This window comes from Microchirus variegatus, assembly GCF_963457635.1.
Source record: "Microchirus variegatus genome assembly, chromosome: 4".
In the NCBI taxonomy this organism is placed as follows: domain Eukaryota; kingdom Metazoa; phylum Chordata; class Actinopteri; order Pleuronectiformes; family Soleidae; genus Microchirus; species Microchirus variegatus.
In genome coordinates, this window is record NC_139805.1 from 3,562,217 (window position 1) to 3,582,491 (window position 20,275).

At 38.1% G+C, this 20,275-nt stretch overlaps 1 protein-coding gene across 1 annotated transcript; it reads left to right on the forward strand.

Moving 5' to 3' along the window:
• Positions 1 to 324: 324 nt before the first annotated feature.
• Positions 325 to 19,539, forward strand: prrx1b (paired related homeobox 1b; the record flags this gene model as incomplete). The annotated part of the gene is made up of 4 exons (XM_083888463.1): positions 325 to 574; positions 5,860 to 6,035; positions 12,641 to 12,822; positions 18,788 to 19,539. 4 exons carry the CDS (start codon positions 325 to 327, stop codon positions 18,918 to 18,920), a joined length of 741 nt encoding a protein of 246 aa, XP_083744589.1. The 3' UTR covers positions 18,921 to 19,539.
• Positions 19,540 to 20,275: the final 736 nt, after the last annotated feature.

Here is a 20,275-nt window from a genome sequence, read left to right on the forward strand (position 1 = left end):
TCAGCTGCATGGGTTGGCTGTAGCAGGAGTTTGGTTTCGGGAGAAGAAGAAGCAGCAGCAGCAGCAGCAGCAGCAGAAGTTGAGGAGAGGAGAAGAAAACTTTAGCTGGAGTTTTTCTTTGCGCCTCCACCCGCTCCTCCCTCTGCCGCAGACCTCCAGTCCACAGCAGCCGCTGATCCGGATTAGAACAGATCCACTTTGTGCTCGGAAAACAGCCGAGTGTTCGTGTTCGTTTCTCTGTGGAACTGTGCTGAATCCCTGCACGCGAGGATCTCGTCGCTTCTTTTCTTCTTCCTCTTCTTCTTTCTCCGCTGTACTTGCGTCATGACTTCTAGCTATGCACATGTAATGGACAGCAGGCAAGCGACGATATCGAACCGTCTGGAGAGCCCGATCACGTCTAACCTGGACAGCCTGCAAGCCAAAAAGAACTTCTCTGTGAGCCACCTGTTGGATCTGGAGGAGGCCGGGGAAATGGTGGGCAACCAGGCCGACGACAGCGTCGGGGAGGCGGGGAGGAATATGCTGGAGTCCCCGGGGCTGACCAGCGGGAGTGACACCACCCAGCAAGAGAGTGAGTTGTATAAGAAAAAAAAAAAGAGAGCTGAGAGATTATGAGAGCTGTTATTCATCTTCACTGAACACACACATATCACCACACTTAATATTTACGCCGCTCCGGAGCGCATGGATGGAGATGTGCGCAAAAGCACCGCGCGTGGAAAGAATCCTATTAGTGTGTTTTGGCAACGCATCATCCCCGACGGCCTCCAAACGGCCGTTAAATCTACCGTGAACACTTTGATGTCAGTGAGGTATGATAGTGGTGGAGGACGTGGTCAGTAGAATAACCTCGTCAGTCAAACACAGGGGCCATAAATATTTTGTGAGGCGAAAAATATATGGTATAGAATTAAAAAATTAAACTAAAACTAAAAACACAAATAAAAATTCAATACAGATATCTTGTCTGCGAAAGGGAAAGAAAATCTGCGCCAAATGTAGGACATTTTTGGTTGATATAATAATCTGCGCTGATGTCAAAAGCCACAGCATGTGCGTAAAAATGAGACAGATGTAATCCGGGGTTTGATGACTCGAGAGGCGGATGCTGCACTCAAGAGAGGCCGCCGAAAATGAGGCTCGTGATATTCACGAGGATTATATTGAAATGTGCCAATAACGCGCGCGTGGATTCGTGAGAGCGCAGAAAGTCGCCGCTCGCGCATGTTGAGTAAATAATAAACGCTCGCCCTCCTCCTCCTCCACTGCTATACTCTCAGGGCCGTTTTGCTGAGCTTGACAGGGACGTTAAAGACTTTAATGAGTGTTATTGTTATTTATTTATTTATTTTTGAAAGGCTTTTCTTGGTGTGAGAATTATGCGGGAGGAAGTGGCCAGGTCACGTCGTTAATCCACGCTTACTTTGGACCTGTCAAACACTCTCACAAAACCGGAGCCTAATCATTTGTCATAATTACCGCGCGTGTCCTCGAGCCAACAATTAAGGAATCGAATAACAAAAAAACACAGCAGAGGAGAATGAATCACACAGATTTGGAACTGCTTTGATTAGTGGAAACTTTTTTTTGTAAACACCAGATTTTCATTGCACACACAGAGAATTTACCCCAAATTACGCAATTACATTTTTTCCAGTATTTTTTTTTTTTTTACAAAGCCCCACTATTTTAAAAACAAACAAAAGTATATCATTTTATTGTGAGCTAACACAAATGAATAGTATCTGAGAGCAACAAGCAGAATATATCTTAACTGCTAATTGACTTTCACTGATTGCTGCTAATGAGATCAGTCAATGCGCACGTGTTGGCTTCACTGACTGCAGGTTTGATGACGACGGCGATGATGATGATGATGATGAGGGCGATGGTGATGTGATGGGTTGGATTTGCTGATTTAATACTCAGACAGTAAAATCCCTTTACTTAAAGTGTCCCAAGGCCAAACCGCTGCTCGGGCGCTGCAGTAAAAAAAAAAAAAAAAATACAATAATACTAAAATTATATTCTAAATGTAGAAAAAATGCACCAGCGTACAATGTCTTTTTTTTTTTTTTTTTACATTTTGAAATTCATATTTAATTAATTCAATTTGGAATGAGATCTTTTACGTTAATTTACCACAACACGATTTTAATTTAATCGTTTCAATCCGAAAAATATAATCACGTTTATACGAAAACACATACTAAATAAGCACTTTATTCATATTATTATTAGTAATAGAGTTAGTACTATCAATAAAAATAACAATGATAATATAATAATGTATATAAGGTTAATTTGACACTTTCTCTTTCTTTAAGTAAAACCAAAGTAATTATTTTTTTCTTACGGCTGTAACGTTACAAACTGGCATAATAATAATAATAATAATATTAATAATAATAATGATAATAATAATTAGAAGAAAACGAAGCGTAAAGTGCGTCACGGTTTCCTCATTAACTTTTTAATAACATTATAAATGTTATTCCGCCTTCTAAAAAAATCCATCATAACAAAAACGACTTAAAGGCTCAGTTGGAGATTTTAAATCAAACAGATTAAAGATATCATAATAAAAAACTAAAACTTTTTTTTTCAAAGTAGTTTGAGATCAGTTTAACTCCTGACGTCACTTCGTTGATCACTAACATTTGTATTATTATTTCCTGTTTCATTCATTCAGATCTATTTATTTATCTTTCTTTGAGTGTCAGGTCACTTTGAAATATGTATGAAAAGTATATTAGGTGAAAAAGAGAGTCTGAGAGATGATAGAGAGTCGAGAAAAAAAAGTAGATATTATTAATTCATTTATTATGCTTATGTGAATTCATTTTTTAAAGAGATATTTTAGGGAAATGTAAGAGGAAAAATGATAGAAATAGTCAATTTTGTTTTTGTGAAACCCCAAAGAGATTTACTTGTCAGTCAAATTTCTAAAATTGAAGATTTTAATTCAGAGGTCAAAGGCCAAAACAAATGAATAAATCAGTATTTAGATTTCTTTTTACAGTTTGCATGTGTAACCTGAACACATCAGTGATTTAACAGAAAAGTGAAGTTAGCCTTTACCGCTCAAATGTAAAGGCTTTTATTTTTCTTTGTTTGTTTTAAAGTACAGAAACAAATAATTTCACTTATATCATGGATATATAGATACATACATACATAATACATATACAGTATATACATATATATATATATATATTGTTTTCTCATCTGCTCTCAACTGATTTACATCATGTCGTCTTGTCAGTGTGTGTGTGTGTGTCAATTCAAAAATTACAATAAGGTTAATTACTATAAAGAAAAGATCAAACAAGGGTGTTTGGGACAAAACAGGCATTTACGCCATTAATAATTACATGTACTTTTAATAGCAAATACAAAGGCAGAAAACAATAAATGAAAAAAAGAAACCAAAAAATCATCAGTGAGAGGTGCAGAAATGCTGATGCATTAATGGAAAAAATATTAAATAAAGAATATGTTCATGACGAGAAGACAGACGTTTCAACAAACAAAGAAACAAAGAAACAAAAAAAACTTTGTACTTGTATGGTGGTTTATTATCAAGTGGTTTATCATCAAATAAATTGTTTTATATATACTTTAAACAATTTCTTCAGGCTTTTCTCAAATTTTCCAGGGGGGGGGGGGGTTCTAATGAAACGCTAAGAACATTTTAGTGACTTTAGTCTGTTAAAATCCGCACAAAGAAAATATCACAGATAAGAGTAAGAGTACAGTATATTGTTTTCTGTTGACTAAACAAAAAAAATGGCATCATCTTGCCCATACTATACCAAGGGTTTGAAAATACCCCGCGTAGAAGGAGGATGGAGATTGAAATTCACTTTCAGCTCTCTCCTAATTTGTTGGGATTACACTTTACACTCACAGGTGTGTGCGTTAGAGTGAGTACATTATAGTACTAATAATATATATACATAGATAAATATACACATATACACACAATGGATGAGCACAGGCTGTTTCTCCCCTCCATTGTGAAAGTGTTTGTCGCTAAAAGTCAAGTCACCAACAGTGACTCCTTGAACACACACACACACACACACACACACACACACACACACACACACACACACACACACACACACACACACACACACACACACACACACACACACACTCACACACACACTTCACTTAAATCTTCTCTGGAAGTCGAACACCACTTCGTTAGAGATGAAGGTGATAAATAAAATAGTTTTTTTTATATATATATTTTGTCAATGAAAATATGCATCACTTCCCATATCTATATGTCAATAAAGTTGCTTTTGAAATATGGGAAGCCTTTCCCAGCACTTAAATGAATTCATGTGTCCATGAAGAATCTTTGGATCCACATACTTAATTTATGCCAGCAGGTTTTTCTCAAGCATGAACTACATCAAATGCAAACGTTCTTTTTTTTATTTCAAAGTGAGTTACTTTATATTATTTCATGAATTTTCCACAAACAGTAGAATTCAACAAACTATAGTCATGACATTGTCTTCCTTTTATCTGTTTAATAGGTTTTTGTGGTAGAATGCTTTAATTATAAACCTATAAACCTGTTTGAGTCTCCATGAAGACGACTGGGTTGCAGATTTATCTTTGTTTTCTCACTCGTGTGTTTGTCTGCATGTTTGTTTGTTAACGAGGCCGCGTTTTTTTTGGTGTGCGTATCCATTGTGCTTTTTCAAAAGGTTGAAAACTAAGAATAAATTGCTAAATGAACATGCTTTTTTAAATGTTTTGGTGGTCGTGTGGAGACATTTGTGACCGAATCAGTACAAATGTGGTGAAAATCAGTGAAAGTCATTTATCACAAACGTGATTTTTTTCCCTCTCTGTTTCACTATGGAGAAAATGTGTTTGGAAAAACATGCTAGTAACTTACTAATGCTTTTTATATTTGACTTTTACCCCAAACCTGTGAGCATCAGTCTATTTTTGGTGAACGGTGCTTTTGAAACAGAACCATTTTCTCTAATGTGTGTCAGTGTACTTCTTGTATACTGTGTTTTTGTGTATGGTTTGACTGTACGTGTATAGGGTGAAGTGGCAGACTGGATTTGCATGATGCTCAATAGTAACTGCTTATTCTGCTTAATGTATTTCTTGTAAAAAGCTATTCAAAATCAAAGCATCTACCCAATATAATCACGGTTGAATATAAAGTAGCAGTATGTAGGTTGTTTCGTGACCGTGAGTTGTTCGTTCTTCAGCTGATCCCTGTTCACACAACAGGCAACAACAAGAGGCGTGATGCAAAAGATTTTTGTTTACTTCATTTAATGTAATTAGTATGCCTTCCCATTAATAGATGGTGTTTTTATTCTAATTATAGGTTGTCTGAATGTTTTGGGATGCTCTAAAAATTTAAAATGGGTAGATAATTGGCAACACCCAAATAAACATTTCCAAGAGGTCAGAGTTTTGATCTGCAGTTAATTTGATGTTCATCCTTCATATTTGAAAACTATACTGCTAATTTTGAGTTCTGGTTGAAGTCTGAGGAAGTGTCGAAAGTGGGCCGCTCTGTTTATTATTTGGGTTTGATGCATTTCAATATTATGCTTCAACCCCTGTAAAAGAAAAAGAAAATTTGAAAAACTTAAAATATGACCACACTTGGTAACACCTAAATTAATTGACCAACAAACTAAAATAACCAACTAAATGTACCAAGTAAATATGAAGACAACTTGCTAAAGTCATATATTTTAAGTCAAGTTTTTAAGTCACGCATTTTCTTTTTTCAGTCAAGAATTTCTGCTAAAACTGAGCACCTTTAAATGTCCACTATATCACTATATCTTCTGCTTTCTCCAGATGAACAGATGAACACAGAGGAGAAGAAGAAGAGGAAACAGCGCAGGAACAGGACCACCTTTAACAGCAGCCAGCTCCAGGCTCTGGAGAGAGTGTTTGAGAGGACACACTACCCCGACGCCTTCGTCAGAGAGGACCTCGCCCGTCGGGTCAACCTCACCGAGGCCAGAGTCCAGGTAGGAAAACAGGGATAACATCACAGTTGCTCGTCTTGGGTGCTATGATATTACAGTACATTGAGGCTCATAATACTATGAACCAATTAAAAAAAATAAATAAATAAATAAATACTATTTTCTCTGCTTTGACATGTGACACTCTTGCCCCAGCAGTAATAATTGATCAGGTTCAGCTTTAATCAACAAAGAAAAATTAGCAATAAAACAAATGCTCACATAGCAGAGAGAGGACTGGAAATATGTGTTTCTTACTGCAGAGATGGAAAAATGCTGTGTAAAGTAAAATACAACTGTAGCTAAATTTAACTCTTCTTACATTATTCCATACCATATTTGTTCCTTTTAACACTCGAAGAGTTAAAGCTGTAGCGAGTAACTTTTAAATAAAAAACATGTCTGTTACATTGAAAATATTGTTAACGATGATTAAGTCCATCGGCTCCATATGACTCTCTCTATGTTTCTCAGTATTTGGCTGTGTTTGGATTTCTCGTGTCACCCGGCGACATTTACCGCGATGCACACAGGAAGTGATTTGTTTTAAGTCGAGACAGACCGAGGCAACAGCAGCATTGCGCTAGTAAAGCGAGATGACTGCAAACGGGTTGGAATATGACCAAAAAAAAACAAAGAAGTGTACGCGAAACGTTTCATAAGTTAATTCCACTGCTCAAAATAATCTTAGTCATTCAGCAAATTTGACAGAGTCTGCGCTTCTTGTCCCTGTAACACCCCTGCACTGTTGCTGCACATAAAATATGCTCCCTCGGTCAGGTCTGATAGTATTGGTGCACAGAGCCTCTTTTCAGATGAAGGACACGGTAATAATGTTAAGTTATTAAAAATATAAAATATAAAGGCCTACATTTGGCACTGTTTTAGTGATTTTAGTATCACTTAAATGCTGCAAAATGTTCTGTGTTGTATCGAAGTTAACACGAACAAATCAGGACCTTTAAAGAAGGATGTGTGGGGTGTGTTTCAAAAATCCTAGTCAACAGAAATGTGGTGTTAATGGATAGGAGTTTTATTAGGAAGTAGATGACCTGCAGTCACACACAGCAGAAACACACAGTTTCTCAATATCTCACATCTAATCAAGCCCACTTAGTGGTTCATAGTTCTCAGGGGCTATTACTATTACTACGTTTGGTTTTAATATTAATGCAGCGACTGATAAGAACTCGACAGCACGACAGACTCCCACTATCGTGCATATACAAGTGCTTAAATAATTAGCGATAGAGCAGCGTGAGCAGCTCGTGAGCGGTCCCCAGACGGCTGAATTGGAGTTGATCAGTAAAGTGGAACGTAATGACACACAATTTCCTCAGTGGTTTACAGATCAGTGATAAACAAGCAAACACGAGACACGTGAGCGAAGGCTGCAGCAGCAGCAGCAGCAGCAGCAGCAGCAGCAGCAGCAGCAGCAGCAGCAGCAGCTATGTAGATGTGAAGAAGTTGTGTCACGCTGTCACACAGTCAACACACAACACACACACACACACACCTTAACCTAAACGCAATTTAAAACCTGTTTATGAGGTTCTGCCTCATAATGACCATGTCTCTATGAGGATCACTGGTCCTGACAAGATCATCAGATGTTTATGCCTGAAAAGTGCTAACAAATACAAGCACACGCACACACACACACACACAGAGGAAATGGAAATGTCACGTTAACCATGGAATGACATAACACATGTGACTGATCATATCCATTAGTCCAATAAAGAATTTGAATTTGAAACACCGTGTTTAGCCTTGAACACTAAAAGTTGCAAAAGTTCAAGGAAACACGATATGTTGCAGTATATTTACATATAAAACCATAAGAAATAACACATTTCTGAACATTAAAGGATAGGTTGCATTTTCGTAGGACACGTTTGCGTTGTTTTCCATTCACATGGGGACAGCCTGAAGTCAGTGTTAACCATAATGAGTTAATTCCTTACCCTAACCTTAACCAAACCACAATTGAAATCTTACTCTACTAAACTAAATATATTAAACGTAACCAGTTGCTCAGAAATAAGGTTCTCCCTCATTAGAACCAAGCTGTGGTCTCTATGAGGACTACCGGTTTATGACGGAGAATGTCCTAGAAGTAAGAAATGCAAGAACACACACACACACGCACACACACTCCTTTTTAATTGGTCCGTTACGATCTAGTAAGTATCTTAGTATGTTAAGTAGTAGTAGGTTTAAAAGCAGAGGGAGCTATGGATTAGATAAAGAACAGTAGGTAACGGGCTCATCCCAGGATGGAGCGATTGTGGCTGTCAAAAGATTTGTTTTGGTCTCTGATGCTTTTGCTGGTGAGACACCTAGTGGCAGTAAATATTCCGGTCGAACTGATACAATACCAGTTAAGTTCAATACTGGTCAAAGTCACGTGATCAAATATCAGAAATGGAAACATTTTAAATCTGATACTGAAAGAAAACCCTACGTAGTCCATGCTGCTCTATGCACAGACTGTAAAAGTGTAAATAAGAATTGTCTTTTTTTTTTTTATGGGAGCAGCTTCTTTGTTACACCTTTTTGTGGGAAACTATATTTTTTAAAATTGCTCGAAATGGCAAATATGTTGTTAACAGCTTAGTTTAAAAGACCTAAAAAGGACTGTACAGGACTGATAGCGTTATCGGTACGTACTTGAGGTTGTGTCATTGGTATCTGCGTCGAACGAGAAAACGTGATATCGGGGTCACCTATGATATCATGTATATGACCTTAAAACTGTAAAGGTGGGAGAAAGCACATTTAGTTGCTCTTGAAAACATTTTCTCCGTCTATAAACAATGAGAGCGGTTATGTAAGTTTCAAACAAAAAACTGAGCTCATTCCCTTCTGCATTCGCTGTATATAAATATGAATCTTTAATGCGTTTTTTTTTTGTATATTTCCCCTCCCCGTCTCTTTAATCAACACAGTGAAAGTATTTGCTCTGTGGGCAGCGTGAGAGGGGGAAAAAGGAAATAGCGATGATGGAGGGAGAGAAGCAGCACATCTGTGATTAATGCGAAGCAGAGAGCGATGCAGAAATCCTTTGATAAAAGAGACTGCAGGCCCATTCCTGAGGCTGTGCGTCAGCGGACGGACAAGCCCCTTTGAGCGCTCACAGCTTCGAAATAATGGATTTGATTTCACCACAATAAGGAACAACATTAGCACCCCCCTAGAGGAAGGAGAGGGAGGGGTGTGTTGTTAAGAAAGGGGGGTGACTGATGAGGGGTAGAAAATCAACCAGAAGAGAAAAAAAAAAAAAAAAAGAAAAGCTTCTGGTATGTTCGCTTTCTTTTTCAGTCATTTTCAAGGCATGTGTTCCCCTCTTGACTTACGGAGAAACAGTCACGACGAATCAAACACAATCACACCTCGAGACATTTGATATGGCAACGTAAAGCTGCGGTTAGTGATTGTTCAGTTCAAATCTCACTCGGTGTTTTCTCAGTGACATGCCTCTGACAAAGTGAGGACCAGCATTTTCACTTCATAAATCAACACAATTACAAATATCTACTTCATGAATGACATCTATAAAGAACTACTGGTTGCAGTACCATAAAATGTCTGGTGGAGCCCCAGAGCAAAAAGGGCTGGAAAACATTTTTTTTTATTATTATTATTATCTTTTGGTCCAAAATTTTACAAAAATATGTCGACCAAAATTTAAAAAAAAAAAAATCTACCAAAAGATTTTGGTCCAAAATTTGACAAAAAAAAAAAATTGGTCCAAAATTTGACAAAAAAAACATTTGGTCCAAAATTTGACAAAAAAAACATTTGGTCCAAAATTTGACAAAAAAAAAATTTGGTCCAAAATTTGACAAAAAAAAAATTGGTCCAAAATTTGACAAAAAAAAACTGGTCCAACATTTAACAAAAAAAAAAATTGGTCCAAAATTTGACCAAAAACATTTTGATCCAAAATTTAAAAAAAAAAATGTTGATCCAAAATTTGACAAGAAAAAATTGGTCCAAAATTTAACAAAAAAAAAAATTGGTCCAAAATTTGACCAAAAACATTTTGATCCAAAATTTGACCAAAAACATTTGTCTGTCTGTCGGGCTCTGACAGTCAAATCGACAATTAACTTTTCCAGTATCCCACGGCATTTTATCCAATCAGGAATGGGAAATCCACAAAGAGGTGGTCCTCTCTGCTTGTGAGGTTTAGCTGTTTGTCAACACTAACGGTTGCTTAACTGTCTATGAACTTTATTTAACATAATAAATAGCAAACTCCGGATGGTGTGGTGTGTTACAACTAAATCTAAAACAATAACCACATTCATATACTATCCTGATTTATTAATTGGTTGCATTTATTAACCACTTAAAGGTACAATATGTAGTATTTATGGGTTTATATGACCCAAAATCCACTTTTTTATACATATTATGTGCTCCTGCATTGTCTAGTCGCTGTATAATAGTCTTTGTTTCATTTTCGTAGTGTTTCAAAAAGTCATGTAAAATAACATGGTCGCGGGCCGCGGTTGCATAGCCACTGTTAGCAGCGAGACGCCATGTTTCTACCGGAGCCTGTAAGGACAAAACGCGAGAGAACAAATCAAGCGTCTCTTTACTTGTAGCTGAAGTCCCGCCTCCTCTCTCTCCGCTTCGTCTGCTACGGCCGCGGTAGCTCCGCCCTCTCCCTCGCCTCACGAACCTCATCTGCTGACACGGAGAAAGACGACGAGGACGACATTTGACCGGCTGAGGATACCGTAGCGCTCAGGGAAGGGAGGGGGTGAGCAGAGCAGCAGGTCTTTGTTGTAAATTTCAGCCTCTCCTCTAGATGGCACTATAAACTACTTATTTCCCCTTTAAGCCATATTTCATATTTTCATCAAAGGATGTCACACAGATCTACAAGCTTACAACTCACATATTGCAATGTGATGTGTTTTGAGCATGTAGATCTGCTATTTTCACAGTTTTTTGATCCTTTCTACCTATAATGACATTTCCCAATATGTAGAATATAAAGGGATATTGTTTAGTATGGTGGTGTCATTAAGACACTTGTGTGTTTTTATGTACATCAACGGGGCCATTTGGCACAATATCTGCGCGCGGATTGTAGTGGGCCGGTCTGGACCAAAAAGTCCAGGGTCCAAATTGTTGTCCCAATCCACCCCTGCTTTCATGAGATGACAAAGAACTGAGGGAAGAGCAGTGGACACGAAGTGAGCCAAAATGTACCAGTCAAAACTGCAGAATAGACCTTGCTTTGCTGTGTGTGTGTGTGTGTGTGTGTGTACAGTCATTAAACTGTGACCAAAACGGTACAAATGTCAGTTTTAAACATGGTTGTTATACAAGTGGTTTGATACCAGTACACATACGTTAAGGTTCAACACAAACACTGTCAAACAGTGATGTTTTGTGGATTTGGTCACTATTGAATAACATAAGTGAACATGGCCTCTCTGTTTGCAGAACAGGAGGTTTGCTACCAGTGGTCGTGGTACCTGGCTGCTTTGAGATAATATTGAGATAATATTGACCCTTACCTGATCCTTGATCCTAGATTTTTTCGAAGCCCAACAAACGTGAAGTGTGACGTTAACACTGAAGCGTACACACACACACACACACACACATATTCTTGTACTTGCTGCATACTGAGGACTGGGTTGCTGACAAAGTGAGGACCAGCATTTTCACTTTATAAATCAACACAATTACAAATATCTACTTCATGAATGACTCTATAAATACAGACTCTATAATGACTCTATATTCATGAATCTATAAAGAACTACTGGTTGCAGTACCATAAAATGTCTGGTGGAGCCCCAGAGCAAAAAGGGCTGGAAAACATTTTTTTTTATTATTATTATTATTTTTTGGTCCAAAATTTTACAAAAAAATGTCGACCAAAATTTAAAAAAAAAAAAAATCTACCAAAAGATTTTGGTCCAAAATTTGACAAAAAAAAAAATTGGTCCAAAATTTGACAAAAAAAACATTTGGTCCAAAATTTGACAAAAAAAAAAATTTGGTCCAAAATTTGACAAAAAAAAATTGCTCCAAAATTTGACAAAAAAAAAAACTGGTCCAAAATTTAACAACAAAAAAAAATTGGTCCAAAATTTGACCAAAAACATTTTGATCCAAAATTTGACCAAAAACATTTTGATCCAAAATTAAAAAAAAAAAAATGTTTGGTCCAAAATTTGAAAAAAAAATTGACCCAAAATTTTTGGTCCAAAATTTGACAAAAACGTCATACTATGTCGTCCAAAATGTGGGAAAACAAAGTGAGGACCGGCCAAAATGTCCTCACTCCGTAAAAACGACCTCACTTTGTTGGTTAAAAACCCTTACTGGTCCTCAGTATGCCGCAAGTACAAGAACACACACACACACACACACACACACACACACACACCTCACAAGTTATCAGTAAACAATAAGTTCTCCTCCTACATATTATGTTGTCTATCTTTAAAGAAAAGTTCTGAAAGCCCTGATTATTATTTTTGAGTCCTTGACTGCAGGGAAGAGTTTATGACTATAGGTTTTACACGTTTTCCTGACATTCTCCATGTTGTTGTCGTGTTCCTCTTTGGTTTCAGGTTTGGTTTCAGAACAGGAGAGCTAAGTTCCGCAGGAACGAGCGCGCCATGCTGGCCAGCAAAAATGCCTCACTTCTCAAATCGTACTCAGGGGACGTGACAGCTGTGGAGCAACCAATCGTACCACGCCCTGCGCCACGCCCCAATGACTATTTGTCCTGGGGCAGTGCTGCCCCCTACAGGTAGAGTACACCTATGACATCGTCATTTTTTATTTACACAGACAGTGCATGGCTTCGTCACGAAAAATTGTAACAAACTTATTAATATCTAAATACTGTATAACAGAGAGAAAGAGAGAGAGAGTGAGAGCTTCATATTCCTTTATATTCATCCAAGAGTCTGGAATAATAATAATTGAATAATAGGTTTTCAGATGAAGGAACAGATTAAGGAAGATGAAGCACTGAGGAAGGAGGGAAGGAGATAACAAAGGGCAAAGAGAAGGACAGAAACAAGGTAGAAAGTAGAAAGGAAGTAAAAATGATGAAAGAAGAGGAAGAGAAGAAAAAGTAAAATAAAACTTGATAGAAATAATGTATAAATGAGTGATATAAGTGGCATTTGTAATTTGATGTTGAATGTAAAATCTCAAGTCTGTTATAAACATGCATAATAACTCTACACACACACACACACAGACAGCCTCACACCACCGTCTCTTCTCGTTTCATTTCCTCTCCTTCTTCTACCTGCACATGCTCCTCATACTTGTCCTGAGCGTCTTCATCTCCTTTGATCCACCTCTGGCTTCACTGCAGTGACATGAAGGTCAGCACAGACTGCTGCTCTGCTTGTTACAAATGCAAATCAAAAAACACAAACGCAAATCACAAATATACAAAAACGTAAGGGCTGGCGTTCAGCTCACTATGTAGAGCTGCCGTCCCACGTTGAGGCTACGGTCCTCACTGAAGCCGTTTGAAAAAACACAAAAACATTAACTCACAACGAAAACTGGGCCCGAAATTTTTGATTTGCATTTCTGTTTCTTTTGTGCGTTAATGTTTTTGAGTTTTCTGCTTGATGCAGGATTCAAACCCGCAGTGAGGACTGTAGCCTCAACATGAGACAGCAGCTCCACAAAGTGAGCTGAACACCAGCCCGTTGTGTTTGTGTTCTGTGATTTGCGTTTGCGTTTTTGCACCTCAGGGCCACCGTAGCTTATTGTTTCAGCCAATTCCACCTTTGTTAAGCAGGAGGGAGTTGGCTGATCTGATTCCCTTGTCTGAGAGCTCCAGCTGGACGATGTAGTGTTTGTGATTTGATTGAACTCTCTGGTCTCTGACAACAACAAGCATGGATGACAGTGAAGGAGGATATGAAAATGATCCTCTTAAAGCAGAACGGATGTGCTGGATAGTACTGGCCAATCACAAGACTCTGTCTTCTGGGGGTGAAAGTTCACTCTGAAATCTCGCAGCAGAAAAACACTGTCAGAAAAGAGGATTTCTATCGGCTAGTTTACAGCAACTAGGAGGTTTTTGACCATAAAAACAAGTGGTAACGCTTTCTTTTACAGTCCCCTAATTACCAGGTATTTACCTGGTAAATTCATGGTAACACCAAAGTGTTACTAGGTAATTACCAATGGTAATAAGAAAGTAAATACAGTGAAACTGTTGCCAAAATACTGGGCATTTACCTGGTAACTATATAGTTAATTATGCGTGTTATTACTGCTGTTAATAAGAAGGTATGTACAGCTAAACTATGGCAAAACTATGGTAAATGTAAGTGTATTATTGGGTTATAAACTGGTAATAAGCAGGTACCTACAGTCCCCTAATTACTATCTATTTACCCAAGGGGTAATCTAACAAACCTAACCCTAAAAATGTGTGTAATTACATGGAAACAAGCTTGGCTTTCTTTTACAGTACAGTTTTACTTTACTTACCGAGTACATTACCGTGCATTACCCAGTATTTTGGCAACGGTTTCACTGTATTTACTTATCTTATTACCCTTGGTAATTACCTAGCAACACTTTAGTGTTACCATGAATTTACCAGCTAAATACCAGGTAATTAGGGGACTGTAAAAGAAAGCGTTACCAAACAAGTTAATATATGTAAGTAGACCTCCATAACTAACATATATGTGCAACAGGACCACTCTATGTGACCTTTAAGAAAGAGTCAAAAGCAGCTTCATTGTTGTTGTCTTACCAACTTGTGAATTTCATAGAAAACGTTAGAATAGAATAGAATAAAATGTAATTGTCCACCAAGGTGAAAGTTTGCCTTTGGCTTACCAGTAGCTCAAGCTCAGTCGTCAGTAACATCCACATTAAACCGTTCATTGACTGATTAACTTAACTTTTGAAATAAGTAATCAAAAGACCCCGTTTGATACAGGGATGCACGATATTGGACTTATCAAAGGTCATTTAATCGCTTATAATATAATCATCAAAAATAGTTGTAGAGGGCAGACGCACGTAACCCCTAATTCATCCAATAATTGCCAATAATATTGTGCATCCCTAGTTTGATGTATTGAATAAAAATACTGATCTCAAGATTCGTAAAACTATCCTTGTAACGGACTTATTAATATATTATGTTGTTAATTTTCCATAAAAATAATGAATAAACAATTTATTACAACTAGCTATGCATTTTCACGTGGGCTCACTATTTGGTTTAGAAAGTATCCATCCATCCATCCATCATCCTCCACATGAGGGTCACGGGTCACACTCTCACACCTACGGTCAATTTAGAGTGTCCAATTTGCTTAATCCCCAAATGTGCATGTGTTTAGACTGTGGGAGGAAACTGGAGAAACTGGAGAAAATCCACGCACACACACGGGGAGAACATGCAAACTCCATGCAGAATCAGAATCTGTGCTTCCTAATTTATAACCTCATTCAAACATTTAACGTTTCAGATTGACAGACAGTTTGATAATGAGCATTTTATTGGTTATTACATTGGCTGCCAGCCATTTTCAGCACAGAACTGCCAAGCGTTTTTAAACAGCATTTTGACTGATTTTCCAAGACCCACAAAACAGTGTGTTCTATGACTACGTAAACACTGAAACTACCAAAAGAAAGAGTAGACTCTCTTCTTTCATCGGACGTCATTGTCAGTGAACGGTTGCATTTGAATTGACGTCTATAGACGTCATTGGCAGTCGATGCGTTAAGTTTCAGTGAATGAAATAAATTCTCATCAGTCAGGCTGGTTGGGGCGGCGAGTGATGTGAACCTTATACGAGTGAATGGATGGATGTAGAAAAGTTGAAAAATAAAAACTTCATAGAACTGTGCCAAAGTCGGAGTTAAATTTAGTACAAAGGCTTCATTTAAAGCGGAACTAGACCGGAAGTTCCTATTATCGCTGTTTTTTTTGGTGTTTATCTGCGTCATTACCTTGTTTATGAAGCCCTGACGGTTCGAAACAAACAGTTCAGCCATTGCTGAGAACGTTGTGTTTTATTGTAATCTCGGGGCTCAACGAGATCACTGAAAATCCCGTAATAGTTACGTAAGCAGCGGTTCTCCTGAACAACCGATCGTCCTGCTCCGGGCGGTAGTCCGGGCACATCCGGTTACGTACATTGAACCGCAGAAGAAGAATAACGTCCGTTGTGGAGGTGTTTCACGAGCAACAGTGTCTTCTGACTCTGGGTCTGACTCCGGTTTAAAGTCATAAAAGGGACTGTGGTGGGGAGTCGTGAAGAAGCTATTTTTAAACACTGTTAAAACAATGTTTTGATAATGAGGAGCAGTGCATCCGCCGTTCCAGAGGGGGGCGCTGCGCTTCTGAGAACAGATGTGCTGGATAGTACTGGCCAATCACAAGACTCTGTCTTCTGGGGGTGAAAGTTCACTCTGAAATCTCGCAGCAGAAAAACACTGTCAGAAAAGAGGATTTCTATCAGCTAGTTTACAGCAACTAGGAGGTTTTTGACCATAAAAACAAGTTAATATATGTAAGTAGACCTCCGTAACTAACATATATGTGCAACAGGACCACTCTATGTGACCTTTAAAAAACAAACAAACAAACAAAAAAACATGAAGAAGTCACTCCTATTGGCTCTTCCACTACACCTAGTCTACATACAGCTCCCTACAGGGAGAACAGAACTGGCTACAACTTCCTGTGATATAAACTGAATAGTGAACAATGTTTCCAGAGATCCTGCTGAATTCAGCTAAAGTTTAGCTGAATTACTGAAGCCATTTTGTAAAAAGATTGAAGCCTGTCCTCCACCGACGCCACAAAATCCAATTTTTTATGCTCTTGCTTTTCCTTTTCTGACACTTTTTTTTCATCTGCACCATTTTTTTCTGACACCACATACAGATCACTCAGTCTTCTCACTAATTACACCGAATCAAAACATTCCCATTGCTCCCCTCAGTCAGCGTGACGGGGACGTGGACAGATCTCGTGACCTCGCTGACGAGGTGATAATGTGAAAACAAACCATATTAAATCCCACCACTGACCCCCCGTGACCCCTTCTCTGCTATGCTACACCAGATGAAGGCTACACAGAGGGACAGCGCTCTACTGGGCAACATTTTTTGTGACTCTGGTTACACTGGTCGTGATTTACAGTAATCCTCTGTTATGAGACTCGGTATAAAATGTCAGACCCTGCAGCGACTGCCTCAAACTCGCCGAGAAGCTTTTCGGCCGGATGTGAAGCAGCGAATGAAACTTTTTTTTGTGTAGCAAGAATGTGCTACATGCTATGTGCTGCTAACACTTTACTGTACATATTATCCTAAAGCTGGTATCCAATGCCGGAGGGGGCGCCAGTGCGAGTGCCACAGAAAATGCTGCCCTCAGAGAACAAGTACGCTTTCACTTTACTATATCTAGTTGTTGTGTTACTGTTTCATAAACAAGTATGCCACTTTTTTTTTTTTTTTTTTTTTTGCACACATTTTAGTGTTAATGTTTCTAAAAATGCCTCAGTTGATTTTTCTCATTTAACATTAATTCTGCCATTTCATGTTATTTGGTTAATTTTTATTTGATCACATTTATAAAAAATACATTGTAATTTTTTTGGATTGAGAAGAGTTGACCTCAAAAGGCTACTGATGTTTTCATTTGAATTCTTCAAGTGAAGAAGCCTTTAAGCCTTTAAGTATCTGCCCCTCGCTTCAACTCTTCTTTGATAATCATGACCTGATCCACTGAGATTCTTTACCGTTATTGTTGCCGTTTTACACGTTTCAGACTTTCATAAAAAATGCTTTAATATAACAACAGTGATTTTCGTTCATGTGTGTCCTCCATATTACAATAAAACCAAAACACAGGCTATGTTATAGTGTTGTGGAGATGTTTTCAAATCCAATATACTCTTAGTGAGTCTGTGTGTGTGTGTGTGTGTGTGTGTGTGTGTGTGTATACATATATATATATATATATACACACACACACGTATATATATACATATATGTACAGTACATTTATATATACATACATATATATATGTATATATATATATATGTATACATATAGGACTTCTTACTTCTTATATATAACTGTATAACAGTCAATAGCTTTCAGTAGAAAAATTACATTCTAATTTTATTTGACACAATTAAAAAAGAAGAAATCTGTGGGGGGAAAAAATAAATTAATATGTTTTGTGTCCATTTTTGTGACCTTTGAATCCGTATTATTTTATGAATTAAGTAATTGTAAGGCACATAGAAATTAAAAAACACATATTTTTTTCCCCCCAATAATTGCTCTGTTGTCTTCGCAGGCTGCAGAATATGTAGATTTGTAAACAAAGACAAACCTCGTGGGATGTTTTTTATTTCTAGCTCCACAGATTCCCTTCCTTAAAATGGCAGCCTGGACTGCAACTACAGATATTGGACTTTCAACTTTTGACTGTAATCTCAAAAGAATACATTTAGCTCAAAAGGGACAGTAAAACATTTCCCAGTTTCAAATAGTTCTTTGATAATAAATAGCAGTTCTGTTTTTTAAGTCTTTTAGTTTTTAATCATTGGATGTTGTAAGAATGGCAAAGTGAATGTTCGGTCTGCAAAAACACTAAAGTCTTTTGATCACTTCTGTTCCTGTACATGCTGCGTTCCCTAAATCTGCTGCAGGTGATGTGACCTCTGTTCTCCTTTCTGGTCTTGTCTCTCAGCGCCATGGCCACTTACCCGCCCACCTGCTCCAACACAAACACATCACAGGGAATGAACATGGCCAACAGCATCGCCAACCTGCGGCTCAAAGCCAAGGAATACAGCTTGAACCAAGTGCCCACGGTCAACTGAGAGGAGGCGTGCTATAGGCTGGGGTCGGAAAAGGTCAGCACAGTCAGACAAGCATCCCTGGATCACACAATCCTGGATCACGAAGTCTCCTCTCCTTCCCAGAGCAGCCTTGACGTAGTACGCACGACTACACGTATATGCAAAAAATGAAGGACACCAAGTGGTGTTGGGATTTTCTCCCAGAGCTGCCTTATTTCTCCACGCTGAGCATCACTGAACTGTTTGTACAAAAAAAAGGCTAACCTAGTTTGGATGTTGTAGCCGAATATCTGCATTTGTGTTACATTTGTGAGTGTGACTGAAATGGAAGTTTCTCAAAGATCTTTTTCCCTTTTTTTTAATCAGAGATCTTTGTCTCGACGGAGACTCGTGTACGGAGCGCATTGAACAATTCTTTGTCCCTTTGGCTGTGGTGGATGAAATGACACACCGAAACTGGGATCAACAGTTTTTATTTGTTTTTTTTTTCAACAAGGACTTTCTCTGACATTTATGCAATTTTTAAAAAAAAATTATTTTTTTCACACTTCTTTCCATGTTATACCACTGACATGCAAACATTTTTCGATGCATTTTTTCATATAATAGTCCCGTATAAAGGAGAGGCTAATGTATTTCTGAAACCAAAAACCAGTAGATTCTCCTTATAATATGATAACCTTAATCTGTACCAGAATAAAAACGTGTATATTAATAATAATAGTAATAAAAATGCATTTCAAGCAAGTGTCCAATTCAGCAGATTTCAGTGAACAAATCTTTTGACTTTTCCAGTTTCTCATCTATGTCCTCGAAAGAACTTGGCTGAATCTTTACGGTTGCAGAGTTGAAACTCTGCGTAAGCGTAACAGAAATATAGATCGCGGGCCTGAACTCTGCTTCAGAAAAACGCAAAGGAATAAGTGTGTTTATAGTTCAGACCACTTGGAAAGCAGAATGATCTTGGACCTTGTGCACGGCCCATAAAAAGAGAGATTTACAGCTCGAGAACAGATTCTCCTTCAAAGAAAAACCTCAAGCTGTTCTTGCTTTGTGTGTTTTCTCTTTTTCTTGATTACCCGCAACTTGAAATTTCCATCTTAAAAACAGGATATTTATGAGCAGGGAAATCCTCTCCTTAATATGGAGGGGCCCCCCGGGCCTCATTTAACTCCGCGGCTGTCAAACAAGGTGTTTCTTCTCCTCGGCCCCTCATAACCTCAACCGTCAGCAAACACATGTCGACAGTTGTCCTCGCACGGCGCACCGCTGCAATAAAAGCGGGGGTGGTAGGAAATTACTGCTGATTTTTGTGTTGTTCTGCTTTTTTGGGAGACGTTAAGGGGCAAAGTGCTCGGAAAGTGACACGAGCTCAC